Here is an 18,492-nt window from a genome sequence, read left to right on the forward strand (position 1 = left end):
GTGGGTTCCAGCAAGACACATCCTGGATCCTGCACTCATCAGGGACTGTGGTGGAAATTTTCCATAAAGAAGCAGATGAGAGAGTTGTCCTTTTGTGCGATTTATTGAAATAATAAAGAAAATAAAAAGAATGTGGAAAGCAAATAAAAAAACATGGATGTTGATCGTGCACATCAATAAACCAAAAAACAGCTAGAGAGATCAGTGCACACACCACGAAGGTGTGATGCAAAGAGCCCACAGTCTTCAAGTTACTTTTGCCTTTTAACCCCTTTCTCTGGCTCTGGTGGAATGTCTCTCTGCAGCAATGGAATTGTTTGTGCCACCTTATCTTGTTGTGAGTGAGAATGTTTGCTTTCTCACTTCTGCATCGTCATGTCTTGTTATCCAAAGGAAGGAACACCGAGCTTCCAAGACAAGATGCATTCGCTTTAACAGCCTTTGGTCTGGTGGGGAGTCAGATAGGAAGGAGCCAGAGTCCGGGTGTAAAAGACAAACATATATCATAAATTATTAGTCAGTCAAATGGAACATCAGATGTTTAGACTTGATGTACGACAGGGCGCAAGAGATTATTTGTTTGTGTAAGAATGTTCAGTATTGCACCTAACCAGCACATGACGACTGTGTTGGATAAGAAATAGCACAAGGCAAAATTTTTCCATTACAGGGACTTCCATGCGCCTCATCCGACCCTTCCTGGTCCATCGGGCCGCTGAGGTTGGGTTTATTTCCGGTTTTATTTTGGTATTTCCGTTTCTACCTAGTTCATGTTGTCATGTATTTGTCATGTATTATACCAGTACTCACCTGTATTTTCTGCCAGATTGTCGTGATTATCTCTGCATTCCAACATTCGTATTGTGTCCTAGTTTGATACCAGTCCTGTTTTCGAGCCCGACCTAGCCTTTGCCTGGTCCTTGTCTGTACCGTCGCTGAGTCTGCCTGTTACCGATTACTGCCTGTTTAACTGACCCCGAGATTGTCTAGCCCTTGTCTGCACTGTCAACGAGCCTGCATGTTGCTGACCCTCGCCTGTCCGCTAACGTTGATCTGCCTGGTGGGTTAAACTTTTTCAATTTACAACAAATTCAGTAATAAAATCCTCCGTGTTTCTAAAAAGATTTGTGCACAATATAGGTTTGTCTGGCCAGACTATAGAAAAACAAAACCAGACTATAGGAAAAAAAAAACAGACTATAGGAAGACTAAAACCGACTGAAACAGACTTTTAATGACTATTAAAGGGAAGGCGACTAATAGAGAGAAATAATAATAATTAAATAACAACTTACTCTTTCACTGTCTTGTGCAACATCTGACAGCAAGACACCTTAACATTCATTTTTGCTTTCAAACTTATGCCCAGTTAAATTCTTAGGAAGAGATCTCATGTTTAGTTTAGGTATTTGATTGATTTCCACTCCAGACGGAGTGCAGGTTACATCTACAGACATTCTAAATAATCCCTCTTTTGTTGGTGTTAACTTCAGCTCAGCTGTGCTCTTATCATTGGCTGCTGAGGGGGGGCTGTAACTGATGCCCTCCCACAGGCTGCATCACAGCTTGTTTCCCCATGTGATACGACCTCCAGAGATGCATCTGACCTGTCCTGTACAGCACATGTGTCTTCTGGTCCTGAAGACAGGTTTGAAGAGTTATAATTTCACAAACATACTGACAAACTGACCTCAACTTCCCTCTTTTGGGATGAACACAGGTCTAACGTTGCGATTTCTTTTACTAACGAACAAAAAGATTTTTGATGTTTATTCTACAGTTCCACATGTCCCTCTGTGAAAACATGATGGAGACAGATGACAGGACGCGGGTCCTTTCGTGAACAGATGTCAACGGGGTGGAGACTGGTGAACGACTTCTGACCCCATATGATGTATTTACCCACTTTACATGCTTTAGAAAACTTTTTATTTTTAATCTGCCCTTCATGCGCAACAAACGGTGAACTTGGTACCTCCTTATTCTAATGACACACATTAAATACTTTTGTTTTAATTTTTATTTTTCAGAGGACGCTCTGACCCAACACTCAGCCTTACAGGAAGCTCCTGCTTCCCTGTGGCTCACACACAGACATGATGTAGGGGTTATCAGAGGATGTGAACCAGTGGTCATCACACCTAAATCTGACCACAGACCATGTAAACAAAACACCCTCTGAAAGGAAGCCATAGATGGTGTTATTGCAGACACCACTAAGCTACTGAAACATTGGACGCTACAGGCCAAAAAGAGAGCCTGTCTAAATTACAGTTTGTTCAGACTAAGGTTTTCTGGGTCATTGTAATTACATCTGATGGCAAATCCATCTCACCCAAAAGAGTTGAAGCAATTTAAAGCCAGCCTAAACCGTGCACGTATAAACAGCTTATGTCTTTTCTAGGACTTTTCTTATTGTAGGACTTTTGTTCCTGACTTTACTGTCTTTGAGGCCTCACTCAGGGTTCAGATGCAGACGTCTTCATCGTCCACTTCTTGTCTCACGTGGACTTCTGAGGCTGAACAACATTCACCGACCTCATGCTTGCCCTTCAGTCCTACTTTGGGTCTCCCTGATCTGATCATATGCGACCTTTCACTCAAACAGTGGATGAGAAATCAGGTTGTATGACTTCTGTTCTTTTGTCCTCATACTGTGTCTTTGATTCTTTTGGAACAGAAATCATCCCATCTTTCCACAGCTCGATGGCTTAGATACAACACCATCTTGCTCAACATGCTGAACATTACTATCAAGAGGTCGTCTTGAAGTCTGGCGTTTTGCTAAGACACTACTCTGCTCAGGCTGCAGAGTTGATCGCGTTGACTGAAGCTAGTAAACTAGCAGAAGGAGAGTCTGTTACCATCTACACAGACTCCACAGATGCTTGTGACACTTTGATGCTCTGTGGAAGCATAGAAAACTTTTGAAGTCTGATTGCAAACCTATGTTACTTCATGATAAGTTTGCTGCTTTGCTGGACACTGTCCTGCTGCCTACAGCTAATGCTGTTTGTAAATGTCCCACTCACACCATCAGTGACAACTTTGTTTCTGCCGACATGCAGCTGCAGACACTGCTGCAAAGGTCGCTGCCCGTCAACCCCTCCCTCTCCTGATTCTTGTTCACTCTCCAACTCTCTCTACCTTTCCTTCCTCTCTCTCTGTGTGCTTTAAACATTTTCTACCTCACAGGAACGCAGACTCTGGCAGACAAATGGTTCCACCTGTAGCCATGGAGTCTGGTTTGGGCCTGATGACAAGCTGTGCCGCCCAAACACTTTTTTCCCCACAATTCAGATTTCCCAACAGGTGAAAGCAGTCGACAGGACCATTACACACCATCCAACCAGGGCACTGTGCGATTGTTAAGGAGTTCAGGAAGAAGCACTGGAACTCCAAACGGTGGCGAGGCCCCTTTCAGGTCCTTCTGATGACCCACACGACTGTGAAGGTCGCAGAGAGAGCGAATTGGATCCACTCCATCTACTGCAGGAAGGTCCCGGATCCGACAGACGACCCTCCAAACCACCACTAACGAAAAGAACTAAGAAGGACGACCCTCGCTGTGCTCACACACGCACTGAGGCGAGGCTGCGTTGACTGTTCAGCTAAAGGTGTGAGCCAAGCGCCGCCTGAAGCTGCGCCGGTGAATCACACTATCAGACCATACATCTACACACACGCTCCTGAGACAACACACACATGAGCAGCCTTGAGTTGCCGATGCTGGACGACGTGTAGACTCTTCACATCACGGGAGTGACAGTGACTCAGACAACATTGGGAGGAAACTTGGCGGTGATAACAAATCCCAAGCGTCTCTGTGATCAGCTGATCACAACCTGAAGAACCCCAACGAACTGGCAATGTCAACACACAGGTTGGAAACAATCTAACGCTACTGCTCATTTCATGTTACTTGGATTATTGATATACTTGATCATATGATGTTTCTATGTAACTTTACACACTATTTTTGAATGAGAAAATTTCACAACAACACTGAGTTTGAATATCCTAAATTTGATTTGGTGTTTGAATTGCTCACAGTCACTTTATTCACTGCTACAATTAGTTTTTATTCTTTATCGACAGATGAAAGACACACAATATGCATCATCATTCTGGTTAAATCCCTGATTCTCCTATTAATTCTAGACCCAAATGTACAATTAAAGATCCGAAAGTTATCCCACTGGTTAGAGGTCTCATCATGCGTGCGACCTCAGCAACACTCTCGTATCAAATGACACAATGTTCAGAAACCCCAACTCTAATTCACTTAATGACTTTGACGATGGTCTTAGGCTATCCGATCACAAAATATAATCTGATACAAATATGATTATTGGCTTATTTTCTTCACATGCTTATACAGAGGTTATTCTTGTATAACTACCCACCAAAACAGCTCCCAACCTTTTATCCCTAAGTTACTTGCATTTTATGTGAAGGTGCATTTTTGAATCTTGATGAGTTAATACACTCACTGTTTCATTTGTAAGGGCCGTTATTATTTCAAAATGCAATGTTTGACAATTTTTATTATTTTAGTGTTTGATTAATGTGTAATCAAAAGGAGGGAATGTAATGGAAAAATTTTGCCTTGTGCTATTTCTTATCCAACACATTCGTCATGTGCTGGTTAGGTGCAATACTGAACAGAACATTCTTACACAAACAACTAATCTCTTGCGCCCTGTCGTACATCAAGTCTAAACATCTGGTGTTCCATTTGACTGACTAATAATTTATGATATATGTTTGTCTTTTACACCCGGACTCTGGCTCCATTCTATCTGACTCCCCACCAGACCCAAGGCTGTTAAAGCGAATGCATCTTGTCTTGGAAGCTTAGTGTTCCTTCCTTTGGATAACAAGACATGATGATGCAGAAGTGAGAATGTTTGCATTCCCACTCACAGAGATAGGGTGGCGCAAACAATTCCATTGCTGCAGAGAGACATTCCACCAGAGCCAGAGAAAGGGGTTAAAAGGCAGAAGCAACTTGAGGATCGTGGGCTCTTTGTATCACACCTTCGTGGTGTGTGCACTGATCTCCCCAGCTGGTTTTTGGTTTGTTGATGTGCACGATTAACATCCAGGCTTTTTATTTGCTTTCCCCATTATTTTTATTTTCTTTATTATTTCAATAAATCGCACAAAAAGGACAACTCTCTCATCTGCCTCAAAAATTTCCACCACACATGTCCATTCCAGTATTGTTCCTGATGTTCTCAAAGATGCTCAAAAGCAGTGACCTGTTTGCTGGTAGTGTTGGAAAAATACTGCATTTAATCATTGAAACATATTTTGGTGAATGAGCCCAATGCTTTCTTTGTGCAGGAAACATTTCCTATGTACTGTGTGACTATGCACCTCCCAGAATGCACTACATATTATGAGCTGAATCCTTGTCTCTTCAATGAGAGGAAGTTGTCTTTGCTGTAAACTGCTCACTCCTTGCAAGTAGAATCCTGAAAAAGGTCTCAACTGATTGTGTCTGCTTTATTTAAGATTTACAAAGAGAACTAACAATTTCCCTAACATAATTGGGGGCTCGTTCGGGATCCCAAGATCCTCTCTTTGCCGGGACATCGAGTCGGCGACTGAAGTCTGTGCACAGCCAGGTTTGGAACCTGCAGAAAATCCTGGGAGGTGAATTCCTGCCCAGGTCAGACATCGGCTGGTGGTCCGATGAGGCGAGGTGACGGGATCCTGAACCAGTGTCAGAGAACGGCAGAGTGCAGACCCAAATGCACAGTGCTGAGATGGCAGACAGATGGTAACGTTCAAGGGTTTTAATACAGTTTTCGTAATTACAGACAGTCCAGGTCATGCACAGATAGACGCGGGATTGAACTGATTACAGGCGTGATCGGTTCAATCCCGTGTCTATCTGAAGGGTTTACAGTACCAAGGAGTGGTAGTCAGAAACACGGAACTAGGTCGGCAACGGGATGAGCTGACAAAGAGAAATGCTGGAAGGTGGAGTCATGGATTCACTAACGACGATCTGGCGGATAACTGTGGTGACTACTGGTGCTTAAATCCGGGTGACTGATTACTGATCTGAGACAGGTGTGTGTAATGAGGACCGGAAGTAAAGCGGAAACTAACACGATGAACAGAAACTGGAAGTCCTTCAACATAAAACAGGAAATGGAAACTGGAACCAAAACATAACAACATGGATGACAACTCAGACCTTTCAAAAATAAAACTGGAAACAAGACCAAAACCTGACAACCAGAGCCAGGACACAGCTCATACGTGTATGAAAAGAGTAAATCCTAAGGTATCTTAAAATTCCGTGAGTGGCTCACGAGGTAAAAGAAGACTGGGTCTTTAGAAAAGTTCCGTGACGAGGTCACGAGGTAAAAGAAGACCGGGTCCTCATAAGAATTCCGTGAGTGGCTCACGGGGTAAAAGAAGACTGGGTCTTTAGAAAAGTTCCGTAACGAGGTCACGAGGTAAAAGAGGACGGGGTCCTCATAAAATAGATTAATGATAGTTTGTCTGATTGAAGCAGCGGCAGAGTGGAAACCTGACGGTGTCAATGTAAACTCTGTGGTCAGCTGAAGTAAATCAGACTATATAATTAAGTGTTATTGTTTGTCAATGTCTAAGTGAATTTTAACTTCTTAGAGGAAGTCTCAGAGACTTTTTGTGTTGTGTGTCTGATTGAGATCAAAATTGAGAGGTTGGTTTGCTCAGACAGCTGTGTCCGCAGGAAACTAGTTCCTGTAAAAGCTTGGCACAGTCGATGATCTCTGTGAACACTGTGACAAATCGTTGATCTCAATCCTCGAAGTGAAGCAAATTAAAGAACACTAAGGGTGAAAACCTTGAAGGTGATTCGAAATACATGTCTAAAAGACATTCTCAGTCGACTATTATAATATATATAATACCTACCACAGTGGAAAAAAAATTGGATTTGATGGAAATTTAAAAAAGTAGATTTGTGTAAGAAATTTGATGGATAAAATAACTGTGATAACTGAAACTGTTTAAAGAAAGAGATGGGGAATATAATTCAAGGGACCAGTTAAAAATTCATGCTATATGCACATCAAAACTTTGAATTCAAAATAAACACTAAAGTGGTGTAAAACTATGGAATAAATTAAGTGACATAAAAAGACATAAAAAACATTAATGGAATGAAATATAATAGAAAATATATAATAGATATAAATTTAATAATTGTTTTATATTATTATAAAAAATAGCCTATAATAGAACAATAATAATATAATTGATGTGCTTAAATATAAATATAAAGGCATGCGTTAATTAAAATATAGGAAAGAACAAGCTCATTGATTAATTAGATGGAAGATTAATTAGATTAGATGGAACAGCTCAATGACGGTCTGGAAGAGAATAGCTGCCCACAGCCCACCTTATGCGCTGACACACACACACACACACACACACACACACACACACACACACACACACACACACACACACACACACACACACACACACACACACACACTGACTCACACTCACACTCACTGACTCACTCACTCACTCACTGATGATGTCACAGCTAACTGCAATGAAGAACGCTTGCAATGCTTAGATTCATAAATGATTTGACAATGTTTGTCAAATGTAGAAAAAAAAGCTCATCGTCATGTCAGAGACAATATTACACTAATACACTCAGACCTGATGCAGAACAGAAAAAAGAGCTTCTTTCATTTCTGGCAGAGAACAGTCACAAGGTCAGTAAAAACAAAGAAAGAAGTCAAATATTTAGAACAGATCATATCAGCAAGTGGACAAAAATTGATCCAAATAGAGTGTTCAAAAGTAGAGAACCTAGACCAGATTTACAGGACAACCCAATACCTGGTTCTGTATTTCTCTTTGTGGATGGACCAAGCACAAAGTCTGAAACTAGAAAAACGCAAAGTGGCTGTGTGGTTCTGACTGATAGTAAGACCTTGAAAGCAGAACCGCTTACCCCCACACTACAGAGCACAAGCAGCAGGAAATAATTGCACTGACTGAGACATGTAAACTCAGGTCAGATAGTTACCATCTATACTGATAGCAGATACGCACAATGAACTATTCATATATTTACCAGTCAATGGGAAAATACAGGCATGATGACATCAATGGGAAAGACTACATTGCAGGTGAATTAATGAAAACTTTGTTAAAAGCAGTACAACTACCAGCAAAAATAGCCATTTGATGCACTGCACTCTCAAAAGTGAAAAAAAATTGACTCAAAGGACAAACTGCAGAAAAGTTATTACTATGTTTGACAAGGGGATCCTGTCCTACCAACATCCCTATATAAGGAGCAGCAATATTGAGCCATGGGCCTTGCCATGTCTCAACAGGGGGGATGGTATGGATAAAAAACAAATACTATACTGCTAATTACTAAAAAAATTTTGTTCCCGATGCATCACATGCTCTAAATATAACCCCCAGGGAATATTTGACAAACCAATTTAACAACCCTTCCAATGCCTTCCATATGACAAAGGTGTTAAAACATCACAAGAAATGTTTTTTTCTGAAAATGCTTTTCAAGATGTGCCTTGCCCACAGGAGGGACCACTGCAGGTTGGTGACTGGGTGTTCATCAGAGTCATAAAACACAAGAAGTGGACCTCATCCTGATGGGAAGGCCCACACAGAGTGACGCTGACAACACCTACAGCCTGCAAAGTCAAAGGCTCTCTAGGTGGATACACAACACACACTGCAAAAGACAACAGGTACAGGCAACGGAGTAGTATTGTCCGTGAGAAAAAACCCAACCGAGGGAGGGGAAAAGTCTGCCTACAAAGGGGGTCAGCAGCATTTAGAGCACTGGTCGTCTCAACGGCAGTGAAGAAACCAGCGGTACCTTCTCTCAATTAGGGGACATTCTCATAAGGAGATACTATGAGGGGACACTGTCCAGCCACGGGAGTTGTACTAACTGCTCTTGTATTGTTGATTGATGCTAAGGCACTCCCAAACCTCATGGAGGATGAGGAGAGACCTCCTGACCAGTATCACACTAATTTGTGGTATTGTTAAATGATGTGTTCCTGTTTATGTTTCAAATGGCTCCTACGTGATAACACCACAGCAGACGACTTCCAAGGGACTGCTACGGAAGCAAGAGATCGACCTGAAGGAAAGTAATCGGATCTGGGGATCAGACGTTCCCATGGACAAAAAGCTCTGGACTACAGGCCAGAAAGTGGCACTTACCCTTTTTCCAAGGTTGGGGGTAGGAACAAACATGCTAAGAGTTGAAACCATAAATTACTGAATGACCCAACAGGCAATCCGTGACCTACAGCACATATCCAAGGTGCAGGCGGCTGACGTAATGAAGGACAAATCCTGGTTTGATTGGTTTAGGTCTGGCACAAAGACTGACATCCTGAAGATCTTAGACCCGTTCTCGGAATTATCCTGGTTCTGAAGCTGATTGTGTTATGCGTAATTCCTTGTTTGAGGGCCATGATCAACAGGCTGGTGAATCAAGGCCTTCTCAGGGTGTGCGCAGTCATGCACTCTCGACAAATACATTTTACACCTTTAAAGCTTGATAACTGTGAAGAGAACCTCCACGATTTCAACAGAAATGGACGCTAAGCTGTAAGTATTGTGCTTCTGTGCTTTTGACCCTGCCTCCGATGTTGTAACATTTATTCCATGTTTTATGACGACTGCACTAAAAATCAAAAGACGTTGTGCTGTTCTGATGTATGCATGATTGTTTAATGAATGTTTCAATGTTAAACAGGAGGGAAATTTTCGAAGAATACTGCATTTAATCATTGAAACATATTTTGGTGAAGCTTTGTTAGCTGTGCTATAGCCTTGAAGTTTTCTCCCTTTTGCTCTGCAAGAAATAGGGAGTACCGGTGTGTAGCATTCTTATCTGATGAGCCCAATGCTTGCTTTGTGCAGGAAATATTTCCCATGTACTGTGTGACTATGCACCTCCCAGAATGCAATACATATTATGAGCTGAATCCTTGTCTTCTCTTCAGTGAGAGGAAGTTGCCTTTGCTGTAAACTGCTTACTCCTTGCAAGTAAAATCCTGAAGAAGGTCTCAACTGATTGTGTCTGCTTTATTTAAGATTTACAAAGGGAACTAACAATTTCCCTAACAGGTAGAACTTCAGTTTTAACCTGGCACTTTGTCCAGTTTTTGCAGGAATCTTACAGTAAATAATAAGAAGAAAGCCTTTACTGGTCATTATCAAATGCAATACAACCATCAAATTGGTCTTCTGCATTTAACACATCTCCTTGGGGAGCAGTGGGCTGCCATGCAAGGCGCCCAGGGAGCTAGTGTGAAGTGTCTTACTCAAGAACACACCTAAATGTGATTATTATTATTATTATTATTATTATTATTATTATTATTATTATTATTATTGAATGATGTGAATGTCAGAACAATTGTTGCATGTTTGTTGTGTTATTGTATGTTGGAACATTAAGCTTGATGAACAAAGAAAAGTATAGTTTAGTACAAATTCTATTAGGATGGTTTGATAAAGAACTTTAGAACTATTAAGGTGACGCTAAAAAGGTGACCAACAGCTTCAGATAAGGCAAGCCCAACCATCTCAATGATTGATTGAGAACCTGGTGTTCATCATAGCACTGAACAGTGAGCCATTCATATTCAAGTAATTTAATTATTTACTTTACTTAGAGTTTAATAACAAATACTCTTTCCTCTTGCCCCGATTTATCACACTCTTAGAAACTTAAATTCATTTATCTGTTTAGTTAAAGCTGGTCATTTCAATCTTCATACATTCATTTATTCATTTACCTGTGTAGGTAAAGCTGGTTGTTTCATTCCTTTTTTGTCTATTTGTTTCATTATCTGTTCATTTTTATGCTGGCTATTTTATGTAATAGTGCACTCATTTATTCATTATATTGGCATATATTCATATCCATTGATTCATATATCCTGTAGTATTATAAAAGGTTAAAAGGATCTGGTTTTGTGTTGATCGTTCATTTAGAGGTCCATGAAACATGTAAAAAAAATCATGACAAGAGACTGATTTGGTTTTATCAAGGTAAATTATTTCTATTAATAATCATTATTATTAATTCATTAAATTGATATCTGTGTTTAACTAGATTAATTAAAGCTTGGTTCAGCTTAGGGTGGTGCGGTGGGTAGCACTGTCATGTCATGTCATGTCATACTGACATGAGCTTCCATGTTGTGGAGAGACAGGTTATTGGCCGGTAGTTGGATGGGACTGTACCCTTTGAGGCATCCTTCTTTATCAGGATCGTTTGCCCTTCGGTTAGCCATTCAGGGTGAGTCCCATCCCTTAGCAGCTGGTTCATTTGTGCTGCCAGGCGCCCATGGATTGCAGTGAGCTTCTTTAGCCATTAGGTGTGGATCATGTCAGGGCCATCCATTATATATATATATATATAGTATCATTTGCATAACAGTGAAAATTTAAAGAATGCTATTGATAACTTGTGGAGTTGTAAGTTCTAATTTCTAAATTCTTAATATATATATATATATATATATATATATATATATATATATATATATATATAGAGAGAGAGAGAGAGATTTTGGATGTTTTTCCAGGGATCTGTCGTAGCCACTCCTCCAGTTTGGGGGTCACAGCCCCTAGTGCTCCGATCACCACAGGCACCACTGTGGCCTTCACCTTCCAAGCCTTCTCCAGTTCTTCTCTGAGCCCTTGGTATTTCTCTAGTTTCTCATGTTCCTTTTTCCTGATGTTGCCATCGCTTGGTATTGCCACATCCACCACTACGGCTTTCCTCTGCTCTTTATCCACCACCACAATGTCTGGTTGGTTCGCCATAACCATTCTGTCAGTCTGGATCTGGAAGTCCCACAGGATCTTGGCTGGCTCGTTCTCTACCACCTTGGGAGGTGTTTCCCACTTTGACCTTGGGGTTTCCAGTCCATACTCCGCGCAGATGTTCCTGTATACTATGCCAGCCACTTGGTTATGGCGTTCCATGTATGCTTTGCCTGCCAGCATCTTACATCCTGCAGTTATGTGCTGGACCGTCTCTGGGGCCTCTTTGCACAGTCTACACCTTGGGTCTTGTCTGGTGTGGTAGATCTGGGCCTCTATGGCTCTGGTGCTCAGGGCCTGCTCCTGTGCAGCCAGGATGAGTGCCTCTGTGCTGTCCTTCAGCCCAGCCCTTTCAAGCCATTGGTAGGATTTGTTGAGATCAGCCACTTCAGTTATGTTCCGGTGGTACATCCCGTGCAAGGGCTTGTCCTCCCATGATGGTCCCTCTTCCAGCATCTCATCCTCTGTTCTCCACTGCCTGAGACATTCACTCAGCACGTCATCTGTCGGGGCCTTATCCTTGATGTACTTATGGATCTTGGATGTTTCATCCTGGATAGTGGCTCTCACGCTCACTAGTCCTCGGCCTCCTTCCTTGCGGCTAGCGTACAGTCTCAGGGTGCTGGATTTGGGGTGGAACCCTCCATGCATGGTGAGGAGCTTTCGTGTCTTAACATCTGTGGTCTGTATCTCTTCCTTTGGCCACCTTATTATTCCCGCAGGATATCTGATCACTGGCAGAGCGTAGCTGTTTATTGCCCGGGATTTGTTCTTGCCATTGAGCTGGCTTCTTAGGACTTGCCTTACTCGTTGGAGGTATTTGGCTGTTGCCGCATTCCTTGTTGCCTGTTCAAGGTTGCCGTTTGCCTGTGGTATTCCAAGGTACTTGTAATTGTCCTCAATGTCTGCTATTCTTCCTTGTGGGAGTGAGACCCCTTCTGTGTGGATTACCTTGCCTCTCTTTGTCACCATCCTCCCACATTTCTCGAGTCCGAATGACATCCCGATGTCCGAGCTGTAGATCCTGGTGGTGTGGATCAGCGAGTCGATGTCTCGCTCACTCTTGGCGTACAGCTTGATGTCATCCATGTAGAGGAGGTGACTTATGGTGGCCCCGTTCCAGAGTCGGTATCCATAGCCAGTCTTGTTTATTATTTGGCTGAGGGGGTTCAGACCTATGCAGAACAGCAGTGGGGACAGTGCATCTCCTTGGTATATGCCACGTTTGATGGATACTTGGGCAAGTGGCTTCCCATTGGCTTCAAGGGTGGTTCTCCACAACCTCATTGAGTTTGCAATGAAGGCCCTTAGAGTTCTGTTGATGTTGTACAGCTCCAAGCATTCAGTGATCCATGTGTGTGGCATTGAGTCATAGGCTTTCTTGTAGTCGATCCAGGCTGTGCACAGGTTGGTGTGTCGCATTCTGCAGTCTTGGGCGACTGTTCTGTCTACCAGGAGTTGGTGTTTGGCTCCTCTAGTATCCTTACCAATGCCCTTCTGTGCTTCGCTCATGTATTGACTCATGTGCCCACTTATCTTAGCTGCGATGATGCCTGACATGAGCTTCCATGTTGTGGAGAGACAGGTTATTGGCCGGTAGTTGGATGGGACTGTACCCTTTGAGGGATCCTTCATTATCAGGATCGTTCGCCCTTCGGTCAGCCATTCAGGGTGAGTCCCATCCCTTAGCAGCTGGTTCATTTGTGCTGCCAGGCGCTCATGGATTGCAGTGAGCTTCTTTAGCCAGTAGGCGTGGATCATGTCAGGGCCAGGTGCTGTCCAGTTTTTCATACCTGAGACTCTATGTTGGATGTCTGCCACTGTGATAGTCACTGGATTCTGTTCAGGGAGGTTGCTGTGGTCTTCCCTCAGATCCACCAGCCACTGTGCATCACTGTTGTGTGATGCCTCCCTTTCCCTTCTAGTACTGTTCAGTTTCCAGCCTTGGTGGGTCTGCTCTGTTGTTATTACCCTGCCATTGAGAGTACACTTTCGCAGGTTGTGTTGCGAACAGCCGGTTTATTCGTCTGGCTTCGTTATCTCTGGTGTATCTCTTTAGGCGGCTGGCCAAGGCTTGTAGCCTTTGCTTGGCAGTTTCGAGTGCTTCAGGTATGGGCATCTGACTGTACCTCTTGGGCATCGGTCTTTTCATTGCACCTCTCTGGGCCTCTGTCATTTGGCTCACTTCCCTCCGAGCTGCCTTGATTTTTGCCTCCAATTTTGTATTGTTATTGTTATTGGTATTGTTTCTCATGGCTCCCATGGTTGCTCTTATAGCCAAGCACCTCTAGGATCACTGATGCTGAAGCGTATACCAGCTCATTGGTTTCTGTGATTGTTGTGGTAGGGATCGCTCTCAATGCTGCATTCACATCTTCCATGAGACTTTCTGATGGTACTTCACTTAGCCGTTGTAGTGGGGTTCGGGGTTGTCTGTTCAGTCTCGCCATGATCTTATCTTTCAGGTCAGTTGCTGCCTCGCTCACTCGCTTACTGGGGGCTTCCTCGCTTACTGGGGCTTCGTACCCAATTTCCGGTTGGGGAGATGGTGAAATCTCCCCTCTGACCTGGCGTCCTGGCTCCCCCTTGCCGTAGCATTTGTGTTGTATCTCGTCAATCTCAAGTTGTGATAGCAGTTGCCGTTTGTGGATGTTGGAACACTGAGCTACTAGTTGCTTCGCCGTCAGCCTTGAATGTGGGTTTCTCCGTTCCCATTCACCGCACATTCTTTGCATGTAACCCCTCTGACTAGGGTTACTTGAGTAGTAGCATTCCAACAGAGCCTTGTTCTCGCATCTCAGCCATTTCTTTCTTGTTCCAGTAGCCCACTTCTCGCCAAGGTGCTCTGGTTCCCCAACACCTGACGCAGACCTTGTTAGACCGGGCGACGTCTGAGCCGGTATCTCATGTGGTTCATTGTCTCTCATGATATGAGGTAGGCGGTAGCTTGAAGGGTCTTGCCCAAGGACCCACACTGGATGCCTATTCGCCCTAACGGGGATTCGAACCGGGAACCCCCCGCATGCAAGTCCTGTGACTTTACCGATTGAGCTATCCAGCGAGCATATATATATTTATATATATAATTATATATATATATATATATATATATATATATATATGATTATTGTGTTATTATTATTATTATTATTATTTCTTCTGTATATATGTCTAGATACTACAATAAAGTTCCAAATATATCAAAAAAATATCCATCCATCCATCCATCCATCCATCCATCCATCCATCTATCAAAATGCTGCAGCCAGAGTTCTGATGGAATTTAGAAAGAGAGATCACATTTATTCAGGGTTGTTTAAAAGACATCAAATCCTTGGTGTCACAAAACTTCCTTCAACTAAACTCAGATAAAACCGAGATTCTTATTGTTGGGCCTAAAAATCTGAGAGAGACACTATTGAGTCAGATAGTCTCCCTGGATGGCATAACATTAGCTTCAGATTCTACTGTGAGGAACCTTGGTGTCATCTTTGACCAGGATCTCTCTTTTACATCATACATTAAACAAATCTCCAGAATCTTCCATCTTAGAAATATAGTTAAAATCAGAAGCATCCTCTCTCAGAGCGATGCAGAGAAACTGATCCATGCATTTGTTACCTCTAGGCTGGACTACTGTAACTCCTTACTCATAGGATGTCCTAACAGCTCCTTAAAAAGCCTACAGCTGATTTAAAATGCTGCAGCCAGAGTTCTGACAGGACTTAGAAAGAGAGATCACATTTCTCCTACATTAGCTTCTCTGCACTGGCTGCCTGTAAAATGTAGGATAGAATTTAAAATTCTCCTACTCACCTACAAAGTGCTCAATGATAAAGCTCCTTCTTATCTTAAAGACCTCATATTTCCTTATGCTCCCAGCAGAACACTTCGTTCTCAGAGCGCTGGGCTACTTGTGGTTCCTAGAGTGTTTAAATGTAGAACGGGAGGCAGAGCTTTTAGCTACCAAGCTCCTCTCCTCTGGAACCAGCTCCCTCTTCAGGTTCGAGAAGCAGACACACTCTTCACCTTTAAAATTAGGCTTAAAACCTTCCTTTTTGATAAAGCTTATAGTTAGAGATGGTTCAGGTCACTGGCAATTATTGTTAGTCACAGGAACCATCTCTTAGTTAAACTGCAATAGACATAGACTGCTGGGGGAATTAATGTATACACTGAGCTCCTCTGTTTCCTTCTACCTCCTCTGTCCAATAACCTCCCATCATTGTCCCATGTTTAACTAACCTTGTCTCTTTCTCTCCAGTAGTTGTGCTTCTCTCCCTCTCTCTCTCTCTCTCTCCCCCCCACACTCTCTCTCCCTCTCTGTCCTCACCTACAGATATCATAGGACTTAAAGTTTGGTGTCTGTGATGGGCAGCTGCGGATCCAACCATCCTGCCTGTATCCAGTCCCTGGTCCAACCATCCTGCCATCCATTCTGTTGTTGCTTGTTGTTGTTGCTGTGCTTTTCTCTCTCTATCCTCTCACCCCAACCGGTCGAGGCAGATGGCCGCCCACATCCAGTCTGGTTCTGCTGGAGGTTTCTTCCTCGTTAGAGAGGGAGTTTTTCCTCTCCACTGTTGCTGTCAAATTAAATGCTTGCTTTATGTGGGATTTGTTGGGTTTAGTTGTGTGAGGTTTTAAACCTTACCTTGTAAGTGCCTTGAGATAACCTAGAAAAATAGAAATAGAAATAAAAGAAATAGAAATGAAAATAAATTGAATTAAATTGAATTGAATAGCTCACCCTGTTAATCCCCGTGTCCCCTGCCTTATTTTTGATAGGAGTGTTTTTTGTTTCTCTATTATGGTGTCTCGTTAAGTTCATTAAAGTAACACTCAAATTGGGTCCTAAGAACTTTATTGACTCTATATGTACGTATGCCATATACTGAATTACCAGTTTAAAAAAAGTGTATTATTGGTTAATTTGGAAATATTGGTTAATTTGGAAATATAACCGTGTCAAAGTTTGAACATGCAAATATGTCAAAGAAATAAAGCTGTAGTAGGAAGAGTTAAGATGTGATGTATAACTTATTAATGATGCTCACAACGCTGTATTTTGTCCATGGGCACTAATGTTTTTTTTAATTTAAAGCATCATCTTCACTGCTTTCTTCACAGTTCTTTTCTCAGTTCATTCTCATTCCCTCATGTCAGTAGTACTAAATGTGATATTAATAAAATATATAAATAAATACACCTTGCAATAAGCAGCATGTTTCCTACACATGGGATCTAATTCTTACAGTTTTTAGTGATCACTTTGACCTGTTTTAAGAAATTGGGTTTCACTCACGTCATCACTATTCCAGCAGAGCACAGTACCTATACAAGTCTTGCAAGTGTGTAAACCCATTCTCATTGGTTCGACACAAACCTTTGCAAAACAGTTAACACTGATGTCATTCAAACAGTACAAGCTCCATTGTTTTAGCTTTGGTGACCAAACAGAAACCATCTATTTCTAACTATTGGAAACTAGCAAGACCAGTAAGAAATCACATTAGCACCTGTTTGACACAAATCTTCAATTTGCAATCAGTCTTCAGGCCTTAAAGGTGCCAGGTCTGTGTTGATCTTTACCAGCACGGATGGAGGAGGTCTAAGGCAGAGACTGAGCATCAATAGTGGATGTGTCTTATCCTCCAATAGGTTCAACTGTATTTTGGTTTACAAATAGTATCTGTAATATTTACAATATTTCAGCTCCCAGTTTGAAAAAAAAAAATCAATGTAACAGATTCAATAAATACTGTATCAAAGAATTTCTTCATCTGGATCGAATTCTTTGCATAAATAGTACATTTGACGTAGACTGCAAAGTCAACAAATAGCAACAGGCTTCCATGACAATCAATGATGCACTGATTCACACTGCGATCAGTGTTTTGTATTTTACTATCCACTGACAGATTGGATGTGTTCATATACTTGTTCGCAAGCTTTTTGAAGCTGTTCAGGCCTGTACTGTATATTAACTGTTTTGAGTTTCATTGGACGGTTAGTCAAAGTGAACGATAAAAACTGTAATTGGCACTTTGGTACAGACAGTAATGTTTGCCTATGCTTAATTAGTACTTCACCTCTGCACATAACACATACAGTGTAGGCTGTTGCTGATCTTCTCATCTACTGTAACAATAAGGTAACCAGCAAATAGCTAAATTTATGTATATAAAACTTAAATAATTCTAGTGATATAGGTCAGCTTAGAAGGATTGGGAGCAGAATGGAGGTGTGGGACTTCCCACTAAGCACATCTTGGTGTGTCCCTGGCAGTGTGCTCATGTATGGCAGTGACTTTAGAAGTAGCTGCAGCAGCCTGACTTCTCTTTTTGTGCCTCAATGTATTCATGGATCTGGAACTTGGGTGCGTTGGTGTGCTGGACAACCCGATGCTTTAGCTCCCTGCAGAACACAACCAGACATCAAACATTGCTGATCTTCTTATGCCTCTTATGCCATAACTATAGTTGTTAAAACAGCAGATACCATAAGAAAAGACTGAGGTTTGTGTAAACACTAACAAATTTGAATTTGGTTTAACAAGTTTATAAATGCACTATATATTTATCTGATGGGATTATGACAACACCTTGAGCTAGTGCTGCTAGAGAATGA

General features: G+C 42.1%; 1 protein-coding gene across 5 annotated transcripts in view; it reads right to left on the reverse strand.

Moving 5' to 3' along the window:
- Positions 1–4,310: 4,310 nt before the first annotated feature.
- Positions 4,311–18,492, reverse strand: part of LOC114845763 (ras-related protein Rab-37-like) — a 33,617-nt gene continuing 19,435 nt past the window's right edge. For 4 of the 5 annotated variants that reach the window (XM_041068362.2, XM_029134169.3, XM_029134168.3 and 1 more), the window contains one exon: positions 15,143–18,279. In XM_041068362.2, coding sequence (XP_040924296.1) covers positions 18,223–18,279 — 57 coding nt within the window. In that variant the 3' untranslated portion in view covers positions 15,143–18,222. Of the gene's footprint in view, positions 5,770–15,142; positions 18,280–18,492 lie in introns of those variants that run through there. The other variant, XM_055504711.1, reaches the window with a different exon arrangement.

This window comes from Betta splendens, chromosome 19 (genome assembly GCF_900634795.4).
Source record: "Betta splendens chromosome 19, fBetSpl5.4, whole genome shotgun sequence".
Classification (NCBI taxonomy): Eukaryota; Metazoa; Chordata; class Actinopteri; order Anabantiformes; family Osphronemidae; genus Betta; species Betta splendens.